The sequence below is a fragment of the Petromyzon marinus genome, chromosome 78 (genome assembly GCF_048934315.1).
Source record: "Petromyzon marinus isolate PM22_M1 ecotype Great Lakes invasive population chromosome 78, UKy_Petmar_22M1.pri1.0, whole genome shotgun sequence".
In the NCBI taxonomy this organism is placed as follows: domain Eukaryota; kingdom Metazoa; phylum Chordata; class Hyperoartia; order Petromyzontiformes; family Petromyzontidae; genus Petromyzon; species Petromyzon marinus.
The window spans coordinates 646,499-658,775 of NC_133744.1; the positions used below are offsets into that span (position 1 = coordinate 646,499).

At 43.0% G+C, this 12,277-nt stretch overlaps 1 protein-coding gene across 1 annotated transcript in view; it reads right to left on the bottom strand.

Moving 5' to 3' along the window:
* LOC142907387 (uncharacterized) overlaps positions 1–12,277 on the bottom strand; it is a 141,429-nt gene that overhangs the window by 88,481 nt on the left and 40,671 nt on the right. Inside the window, exon 3 of the mRNA XM_076056868.1 lies at positions 7,664–7,829. Within this exon, the coding sequence (XP_075912983.1) occupies positions 7,664–7,829 (166 nt within the window). The remainder of the gene's footprint in view (positions 1–7,663; positions 7,830–12,277) is intronic.

Here is a 12,277-nt window from a genome sequence, read left to right on the forward strand (position 1 = left end):
TGGTCTCGCCTTCCCTTCTTGAACTCTCTCTATCCTGTTGTCACCACTTGTCCCTTCGTTAACGCACTGTCTGAACATGACCCCAACCACCCAACCTCTAAAAACAAATTGCCGTCTCGGCAAACAACAATTTTTAGAAGCCACGTGCGTCAGGGCAGCAGCTGTAGCAACATTTTCCCGACGCCCGACAATCACAATCTTAACGCTCATCTGTACGGGGTAAGCGGTGTGACCCTACTCACCCGACAACAACAACACGAAAACATTAAAACAACAACAACAACAACAATAATGCTAACATGCTTCCACGTTGTCCACAGCCTTGAAGCGTTAGGCAGGTCCCTGGCTTCTTGTAAAGAATTTGGACCGGGCTCCAGGCACCGGTCCCTCGCACGTGGCAGATCCTCGAGGCACCCCGGGCCTCAGGGGCTGGGAAACTGTGGGCGGATCAACACATCTCCTTTGGCGTACGGTCTCCGTTGTGGAGCGCCCCACCACGTCGGACACAGCAGACTTGGCCTGTACAGGACATGTGGATGAGCTGTCTGGGTGGGCACGGAGAAAGGTCCTCGTTATAAATCGTTTCGCAACGTTCCGGTCACGAATCCCGAAGTATACCGGGGATCACCTGTACTCTATAAACACGTAAACTGATAACACTATAAACAATAACACTAAACATTAAACGACTATAAACTCTCAACTGGTTTTATAATTTATACCACCATTAACGGAGGGACGGTATTATAATCTCATTAGCAGTATTATAATCGCACTCTGCTCATATGTATGTAAAGTGAACGTTCAATCGAACCGAGGGTCGGATATGCGAACTGCGGGGGGTGCAGGGTTAGAATCGCATTAAGAATTTACAATAACAATGGAGGGCATGGGGAACGTGTTTTTACAGCGCTAATCCAATTTATTCAAAATAAGCGCGCAATTACACAACACCATCATATATTACACAATATATGATGGTGTTCTTGGGGTCATAGGCAGCATTCCTCTTCTTCCAAACAAAGCGAGTTGAGTTGATGCCAAAGAGCTCCATTTTGGTCTCATCTGACCAGAACACTTTCACCCAGTTGTCCTCTGAATCATTCAGATGTTCATTGGCAAACTTCAGACTGGCATGTAAATGTGCTTTCTTGAGCAGGGGGACCTTGCAGGGTGCTACAGGATTTCAGTCCTTCACGGCGTAGTGTGTTACCAATTGTTTTCTTGGTGACTATGGTCCCAGCTGCATTGAGATCATTGACAAAATCCTCCCGTGTAGTTCTGGGCTGATTACTCACCGTTGTCATGATCATTGCAACTCCACGAGGTGAGATCTTGCATGGAGCCCCAGGCCGAGGGAGATTGACTGTTCTTTTGTGTTTCTTCCATTTGCGAATAATCGCACCAACTGTTGTCATCTTCTCACCAAGGTGCTTTGCAATGGTCTTGTAGCCTATTCCAGACTTATGTAGGTCTACAATCTTGTCCCTGACATCCTTGGAAAGCTGTTTGGTCGTGGCTATGGTGGAGACTTTGGAATCTGATTGATTGATTCTGTGGACAGATGTCTTTTATACAGGTAACAAGCTGAGATTAGGAGCACTAACTTTACGAGTGTGTTCCTAATCTCAGCACATTACTTGTATAAAGACACCTGGGAGCCAGAAATCTTTATTCTGTCTCTCACTGTTCAAACAAACCTACCATTACAATTATAGACTGACCATTTCTTTGTCATTGGGCAAACGTCCAAAATCAGCAGGGATCAAATACATTTTCCCTTACTGTACACTACACATGATTTACTGAGAATGTCGTTGTCCATGTTGGGAAATGGAGCGCAGTGGATCGTATCGTCTCCGCTATGTTTCGGAATCCGTGTGATCACCCAGTCACATCGCCTAAGTCCATTCACAGCGCCTTACACAAACTACATCTCCCCAACAAGGCAGCCTTCCCGCTGCTGTGTATTGTGTTTATGGGATAACAGAGGTGTCTATTATCCCCTACGCCTTGATACCAAAACGACTGATTGTCCACTTAACACCCTAATCCGTAAACAACTAATGGTGACAGTGTTGTTTGAGAGCAGCTATTAAAGTCGCTGCGGCAAATGAGGTGGTGGCTGGCCGAACCGTGCCTCGCTGTTTGTCTCCGGAGTGATGACGGATACAAACCAGATTAAGCAGAGACCATGTACCAGATCGGGTTTTGGTTACTGATGTTAGAGTGATTGTGTTGTAAGTGTGGTCACTACGCGTCTGAACGTGCTCAAGCCCCGAAGCTCGGCGGTTGTGGGCAACGCCACGGGACTGCATTCACTTTAATTCGAGGACAATGGAGGGCATGGGGAACGTGTTTTTACAGCGCTAATCCAATGTATTCAAAATAAGCGCGCAATTACACAATGAGATGCACTTACATATTCAGGCATTAAACACAATTGGCACATTACCATTTGGTATGTTAATAGACATACGGATTGTACCTTCCAAAATTAACAATCGAATGCAAATATCCTGAAAGACAAAGGATTGGATCCAAGGGGGGGAGTTATAAGGCGGCTCAGAAGCAGAGCTCAAGGCCATTTCGAGAGGGAACTTGATGAGGCTGGACGCTCGACTCGTCGCTCTGCTGATCGCCCTTCTAACGCGAGACAACGCAGCCTGGTGAACACAATTGCTGTGTCGACAGTTAGGCGACTTTGCTTCGTATGGTGAGTGAATATGCGAGTTCGTGGGGACATCTTCAGACGGGTTACAGACATCGATTCACCGTGAATCTCCAAGTAAGTGTCTATTTTCGCGTCTCGATTAAACGCGAGTGACATTCTTGTTTTGGCAGTTTACAAAATCTAAAAACGCAACGCTTAACATCCTCGCGGACGATAGGATACTTTTAATTATCGATAACACAAGCTACTGGTACTCCGCTCAGAGAAGCAGTCACATGGAGCAGATACGCTCTGCGAAGCCCCTAGCACACGGGAGCAATAAGCCATTCAATTGCTCTGTGTGTGTGAAGGCATTTTCACGGCCATCACATCTTAAGAGACACCAGAGAACACACACGGGCGAGAAGCCATTCCTGTGTTCTGTGTGTGGAAAATCATTTTCACAGTCATCAAATCTGAACAGGCATCAGAAGGTCCACGATGATTGGAAACTGAAATCAAAAGGTGAAATTCGAGGTGCTGCAATGAGTCCTGAAGGAGATTCCACCTTCGATCCCATGCAGTTGGATCCCGAGAGATGGCTGGATGTAATGGAGTGGCTCGAGAGTCAAAACGAGAGCTAGGGGTGACTGAGAAATAATGTTGCATGTGGTTTAACCTATTATGCCGGATTGAGTAATTTTGCTTGTAATGTTGCCCCTTACAGTTTTTGTGAGTTTCGTGACGTGGTGGTTTAATGTTTTCGGATTACTTGCTGAAGTGGTGTGATAAGCACTGGTTGTGAGTGTTCAATTGCTGACAATATTGTAGTGGTTAAGTGTTCCTGTTGAGCTAAAGTTGAATTGAGTCTAATTACATCTTTACTCAACATTTTAAACATTTTTTATTTTACATAGTTTTTATTGGTTGGTAATAAGCGACTGTAGATAACCGATGTCAGGCTGTACTTTGATGACGCGTTTGTTGGATTTTTAGCTTGGACTTCACCACAGACGCACAGTGAACAAATGTGGTGAACTAATCAGGAAATCAATAGTTAATGAAACGCTGACGCTTTGGTGTTCCTGAAATTGACATGTTTACATTCAACTGTAACTGTTTGAGAATAGGACGTAACACACATTTGATACGAGTTTTAAGTGAATATTTTTGCAGATGAATAAAAACATATTTTTTACAATTTTTTGTCCGTTATTTATTTTACAATGTTTAAAGCAAAAACGTGTAAAAATTTCAGGTCTCCGTCCCATGAATCTGCCCTTAACCGGCAGCATATTGGCTGTCTACCCCATCAAGATATGTTCCTTGAGGGAAAGGTCCCCGTTGTTAATCGTTTCTCAACGTACCAGTCGCTAATCCCAAAGTATGCCGTGGATAGACTGTACTCTGTAAGATGTAACTGTAACAGTCTAAACGATAAACACATTAACGACTATAACCTTGTTTAATAATGTATTACAACACAAATGGAGGTACGGTATTAAAATATCATTAGAAGTATTTGAATCTCACTGTGGTCGTTTTAAAATCGCGAACCGGAGGTCGGATATGCGAACTGGGGTGAGTTAGAATTGCATTAAAATTATTAGAATAACACTTTGCTCGAATGTTTGATATTTATAAATGAGAATCGGGAGTCGCTAATGCGACTTGGGATATGCAATGATTATAATCCCATTGAAACTATTAGAATCGCACAATAGTCATATTAGAATCAGGACTTTGACAGCTGGATGAATTTTGATTTAAAGCTTTCGTGACTGCAGGGATTTATATTCTTGTTTCTTTCGGTAAAGTCACGTTGAAGGGAAACAATAAAATAATAAAAATATAAAACAATAAAATTCTCACGACGTTTCGACTGCAACACAAGCAATCATCATCAGCTAGATGAATGTTCCATCTGAATGACATCGAATAGCACTATACAATATCCGTGTATATATATATGTTTAAATAAACGCACAAACCCAAGTCCGTGAGATTATTCATAGTTGCAATTGTAATGACTCCGGAATCAGACTGTAGAGGGTTCTTTTATTTAGCCTTTAACGCGGCTTAGGACCCCGGCGTCACGATATAGCAACGACGACGCCTTAACGGCAACCAGCCGTGACCCGAATCCCCACTAACACAGCCCTGAACCTCGTTCCTTCAACTCTCTCTCGGCGTCAACCTCCCCTCCACCCTTGCTCCCGCCTTCTCTTCTTGAACTCTCTCTCTCCTGTTGTCACCGCTTGTCCCTTCGATGAGGCACTGTCTTCACAACAACCATCTTAAAACAAAATGAGCCGTCTCGGCTAACAACAATTTTTTAGAAGCCACGTGCGTCAGGGCAGCAGCTGTAGCAAAATTTTTCCCACGCCGCTACAATCACAATCTTAGCGGTCATCTGTAAGGGGTAAGCCGTGTGACCCTACTCACCCGACAACAACAACAATAAACCAACAAAACTACAACAACCACACAAAAATCCTAATACGCTTCCACGTTGTCCAAGGGGACCCTTCTATTGTCCGTGTGTTGGGTGTGGATCCTACAATCGCAACTTTGCGCATTTTGACCGTCTCCTCCAGCCGGTGCCTCGCCCATGATGGAATCTTGTGCCTTTCCGGGCGTCAAGGGTTCGCACCACAGCCTTGAAGCGTTAGGCAGGTCCCTGGCTTCTTGTGAAGAATATGAGCGGGCTCCAGGCACCGCTCCCTCTCACGTGGCGGATCCTTGAGGCACGCCGAGCCTCTGGGGCTCGTAAACTGTGGGCGGTACAACACATTTCCTTTGGCGTACGGTTTCCATTGCCGAGCGCCCCATCACGTCGGACACACCAGACTTGGGCTGTACAATCCATGGGGATGAGCTGTCTGGGTGGAGGACGGACATCAGTTTTGAGGCTGGACCGGTGGACGAACCAACGGCGACGCCCCAACTACATTCGTACTCACTGAGGCCGTCTCACCTCTATGACTTCTACCGGACAATCCGGACCCTGCCGTGGGCGGAACTAATTCTAATAATTCGAATGGAATTCGAATATTACGTTTCAATGTACGGTCTTCTAATCTAGAACACGAGTTTACAATGTTATTTTATAGCGTTATAATGTATAGCTCATAGAGTTCACAACATTAGATTTTACTATTACACTTGTTTACAGTGTAATTGTTACGGCGTTACAATGTATATAGCACACAGTTTAAAGGTTATATTGTTAGAGTTCATAATGTTTGAGTTTACAGTGTGAGAGTTTACAATGTGAGAGTTTGTGGCCGTGTCCTGTTCTCGCGGGACCCCACACGGATTTGGAAATAATTGCGATGACCATGAATGATCTGAGATTTGAGCGACTAATGTTTACTTTGTTTCAATATAACTGAGTGTAGGTTAGTGCCATTGGGGTTTATTGAATACTACTCATGAATGAACTCACTCCTTAATGAAAGAAATTGTAATCATTTTGGTAGAACAAGTCACCTGCCTTTTCAAGACGAATTGTTATCTTCAATAGCGTTCTTAAATATATTGATAAAATACACAGCAGAGAGAAGGCTGCCTTGTTGGGGAGATGTAGTTTGGGTTCGGCGCTGTGACTGGAGTTAGGCGCTGTGACCGGGTGATATCACGGATTCTGAAACAATGGAGTTCAACACTCGCTGCTTGGCCCCGTCGACAGCAGCGGAGACGATCCGATCCACTGCGCTCCATCTCCCCACATGGTCCACGAAATTATCAGTTTTTAAATGAACACATGTTTTTGACATATTTTTAAATTCACGTGTAATGTATATACATGTGCTATAATGTGTGATTGTTTACCTCTTTATACGCTTTTTACTGAACAAATATACATTCTATTAAATTTATATGACATTCATCCATCAGTGGACAGTTTGATTCTCATATGACTACAGTAATGCGATTCTAATCCTGCATATCCTGTAAATGTGGACCTTCCGATGCCTGTTCAGTTTTGATGACTGTACAAATTACTTTCCACACACAGTGCACAGGAGATTTTCTGAACGTGAAAATGCATTTCAACACACAGCACACAATGCACAGGAATGACTTTTCGCCCTTGTGTGTTTTCTAAAGTGTTTGAGTGTGAAATGGGCAGACTCGTGTGATGGAGATACTCCACCTGAAACTCGGTTCCACACGTTTTTGATCAAAACAAATAAGGGAAGATCAATTGTTGAAAGTAATGTTTTTTTTTATTCATCTGTAATAATAGTTACGTTAAAACTCTTATCAAATGTTTATTACGTCTTATGTTCACACAATTACAGAACAATGCAAACCATGTCACTCCCATTGATGTCCTAATTAGTTAACCCCGTTTGTTCACTGTGCATCTGTGTTGAAGTGTAACATATACACCCAAATAACGCGTCATCAATGTGCATCCTGAAATATCTAAAGTCTCTTTTTACCAAACAAAAAACTAAACTAAAGGGGGAAAAACACGTTTAAAATGTTGAGTAAAGATGTAACAACAGACTCATTCCAAATTAAGCTCAACAAGAACACTTAACCACGACAATATTGTCATAAATTGAACCCTCTCACTGCCAGTGGTCATCACACCACTTCAGCAATTAATCCGATGAAATTACAAACCACCTCTGTACACGTCACGAAACTCTCACAAAAAAACCTGTAAAGTGAATGGTCATATTTACACACGAAATAATTAAATCCGGCTTAATAGGTTAAACCACATGCAACATTATTTCTCAGTCATCCCGAGCTCTCGGTTTGACTCTCGAGCCACTCCATTACATCCAGCCATCTCTCGGGATCCAACTGCATGGGATCGAAGGTGGAATCTCCTTCAGGCCTCATTGCAGCACCTTGAATTTCACCTTTTGATTTCAGTTTCCAATTATCATGGACCTTCTGATGCCTGTTCAGATTTGATGACTGTGAAAATGCCTTCCCACACACTGGGCACAGGAATGGCTTCTCACCCGTGTGCGTTTTCTGATGAGCTTGAAGAGTTGATGACCTTGCAAATGCCTTCCCACAAACAGAACACGGGAATGGCTTCTCGCCTGTGTGTGTTCTCTGGTGAGTTTGAAGAGTTGATAACTGTGCAAATGCCTTCCCACACACAGAGCACAGGAACGGCTTCTCGCCTGTGTGTGTTCTCTGGTGACTCTGAAGATCTGATTGCCGTGAAAATGCCTTCACACACACAGAGCAATTGAATGGCTCCTTGCTCCCATGTGCTTGGGGCTTCGCAGAGCGTATCTGCTCCATGTGACTGCGTCTTCTGAGCGGAGTAACAGTAGCGGGTGTTATCGATAATTAAAAGTATCCTATCTTCCGCGAGGATGTTAAGCGTTACGTTTGTGGATTTCTTTAACTGCCAAAACAAGAATGTCACTCGCGTTTAACCGAGACGCGAAAATAGACACTTACTTGGAGATTCACGGTGAATCGATGTCTGTAACCCGTCTGAAGATGTCCCCACGAACTCGCATATTCACTCACCATACGAAGCAAAGTCGCCTGACTGTCGACACAACAATTGTGTTCACCAGGCTGCGTTGTCTCGCGTTAGAAGGGCGATCAGCAGAGCGACGAGTCGAGCGTCCAGCCTCATCAAGTTCCCTCTCGAAATGGCCTTGAGTTCTGCTTCTGAGTCGCCTTATAACTCCCCTCCTAGGATCCAATCCTTTGTCTTTCAGGATATTTGCATTTGATTGTTAATTTTGGAAGGTACAATCCGTATGTCTATGAACATACCGAATGGTAATGTGCTCATTGTGTTTCATGCCTGAATATGTAAGTGCATCTCATTGTGTAATTGCGCGCTTATTTTGAAATAATTGGATTAGCGCTGTAAAAACACGTTCCCCATGCCCTCCATTGTCCTCGAATTAAAGTGATTGCAGTCCCGTGGCGTTGCCCACAACCGCCGAGCTTCGGGGCTTGAGCACGTTCAGACGCGTAGTGACCACACTTGCAACACAATCACTCTAACATCAGTAACCAAAACCCGATCTGGTACATGGCCTCCGCTTGGTCTGGTTTGTATCCGTCATCACTCCGGAGACAAACAGCGAGGCATGGTTCGGCCAGCCACCACCTCATTTGCCGCAGCGACTTTAATAGCTGATCTCAAACAACACTGTCACCATTAGTTGTTTACGGGCTAGGGTGTTAAGCGGGCAATCAGTCGTTTTGGTATCAAGGCGTAGGGGACAATAGACACCTCTGTTATCCCATAAACACAATACACAGCAGCGGGAAGGCTGCCTTGTTGGGGAGATGTAGTTTGGGTAAGGCGCTGTGACTTGAGTTAGGTGATGTGACTGGGTGATCACACGGATTCCGAAACATAGCGGAGACGATACGATCCACTGCACTCCATCTCCCTACATGGACAACGACTCTCAGTAAAAGTAAAAAAAAACATTTTTAAATACGTTTTTGAATCATGTGTATTGTATATATGCTAGAATGTGATTGTTATAATCTTTGTATGTGTATATATACTGTATATAGATATTAGATTCCATTGATACGACACAATCATCCAACAGTGGACAGTGTGATTCTAATACGACTAGTGGGATTTTAATATTTGTAATTCGATTCTTATCCTGCATATCCTACCCTTGGTTCGCATATTCACTTACCATACGTACGACCACAGTGTGGTTCTAATACGAGCCGAGTTTGATTCTAATGATTCTAATAGCATGATAATCCCATACCTCCATTTATGTGGTTATACACTATAACAGTTAATCGAATTTTAACACGTTACAATGGATAGGTTTAAGTTCGTAGGTTTTAACATTATATACTCTTTGGTTCTTTCGGTAAAGTCACATAGGTAAAAAAATAAGTCACGACGTTTCGGGCGCAACACAAGCCATGGTTCGGCCAGCCACCATCTCATTTGCCACAGCGACTTTAATAGCTGATCTCAAACAACACTGTCACCAATAGTGGTTTACGGGCTAGGGTGTTAAGGGGACAATCAGTCGTTTTGGTCAAGGCGTATGGGATAATAGACACCTCTGTTATCCCATAAACACAATACACAGCAGCGGGAAGGCTGCCTTGTTGGGGAGATGTAGTTTGTGTAAGGCGCTGTGACTGGAGTTAGGCGATGTGACTGGGTGATCACACGGATTCTGAAACATAGCAGAGACGATACGATCCACTGCGCTCCATCTCCCTACATGGACAACGACTCTCAGTAAAAGTAAAAAAATGAAAACATTTTTAATACTTTTTTGATATAATGTGTATTGTATATCTGCTACAATGTGTAATTGTTATACTCTTTGTATGTGTATATATGTACTGTATATACACATTCGATTCCATTGATACGACACAATCATCCAACAGTGATTCTATTACCATTATAATGCCATGCCTCCATTTACGTGGTTATACACTATAACAGTTAATCGTATTTTACAGCGTTACAATGGATAGGTTTTAGTTAATAGGTTATAATATTATATTTCACCTTGTTAGAGTTTAACAGTTGAGAGTTTACAATGTCACAGTTGATCAAATGCGACGCAGCTACTTCTGATTCTGCTGCTTCCGCTACCCGGCTGTTTGTGGCCGGGCCCTGCTCACTCGGGACCCCACACATCGTTGGAAATGATTGCGATGATGATGTCTGAGCTGATAATTAAGCGACTGTAGATTACTTTGTTTAACCATAACTCGATGTAGGTTAGTGTCATCGGGGCTCAGCGAATACTCCTCATGAATGAACTCCTTTGACGGACAAAGAACAAGGCACGTGCCATGTCCAGACGAATTCTTATCAACAATATTCTGCTAAAATAAGATTTTTTTAAAAATACGTTAACACCGGATTAAACGTGCACTTCTTAACCCCTGCCTCGCATTCACGACTAAACTATTTGCATTTGCGCATAACATACATTCAAGCACAGAAAAATGCTAATACGACCATTTGTTATTGTAAAATTTTAACGCGATTCTAACCCTGCACCCTCCGCAGTTCGCATATCCGACCCTCGGTTCGATCGAACGTTCACTTTACATACATATGAGCAGAGTGCGATTTTATAATACTGCTAATGAGATTATAATACCGTCCCTCCGTTAATGGTGGTATAAATTATAACACGGGTTGAGAGTTAATAGTCACTTAATGTTTAGTGTTATTGTTTATAGTGTTATCAGTTCACGTGCTATAGAGTACAGGTGATCCCCGGTATACTTCGGGATTCGTGACCGGAACGTTGCGAAACGATTTATAACGAGGACCTTTCTCCGTGCCCACCCAGACAGCTCATCCCCATGTCCTGTACAGGCCAAGTCTGCTGTGTCCGACGTGGTGGGGCGCTCCACAACGGAGACCGCACGCCAAAGGAGATGTGTTGATCCGCCCACAGTTTCCCAGCCCCTGAGGCCCGGGGTGCCTCGAGGATCTGCCACGTGCGAGGGACCGGTGCCTGGAGCCCGGTCAAATTCTTTAAAAGAAGCCAGGGACCTGCCTAACGCTTCAAGGGTGTGGTGTGAACCCTTGACGCCCGGAAAGGCACAAGATTCCATCATGGGCGAGGGACAGGCGTCGAGAACCAGGTCAAAATGCGCAAGGTTGCGCTGGTAGGATCCACGCCCAACAACAATACTGAATATTGCTATTCGGTGCCATTGAGATGGAACAATAATCCAACAGTGGGCAGCTTGATTTTAATACGACCATGGTGTGATTCTAATTATTTTGATTCGATTCTAAATCTGCCACCTCCCAGGCCGCATTTCCGACTCACGATGCACATTTACAAATAACAAAGATTCGAGCTCAGTGTCATTATAATAGACCAACGTGTTATTAAAATAATTTAAATCCGATCCTGCACCTTCCGTTTCACATTTCCCACCCTTGTTTGGCACGTCCATATTACATACGTACATTTTACATACAGACATGTTACATACAGACCTGTTACATACATACATTTCACATATAGACATGTTACATACATACTTATTACATACTGACATGTTACATGCATACATATTACATAAGACATGTTACATACATACTTATTACATACAGACATGTTACATGCATATTACATACAGACATGTTACATGCATACATACTTATTACATACAGACATGTTACATGCATACATACTTATTACATACAGACATGTTACATGCATACATACTTATTACATACAGACATGTTACATACATACTTATTACATACAGACATGTTACATACGTACTTATTACATACAGACATGCTACATACATACTTATTACATACAGACATATTCTTAGTTTTTTCGGTAAAGTCACGTTGAAGAGAAACAACAAAATAATATAAAATATATATATAACAATAAAAAATTCTCACGACATTTCGACCATAACTCAAACGGTCATCTTCAGGTGTGTAGGTTTGCATAAATGTATTTTTAAACGGCGCATTTATTTATTTATAAAAAACGTTAGCGTCACGCGCAGCGATTGGCAGTTTGCCCAGGACTAGTCCATCTATATTTTGAAAAGAGGAGGGGGGAGACTACATTTTTTATAATGTATGCTGTCTGAAAGCCACTGTAAGCGTGAACAATCAATTAA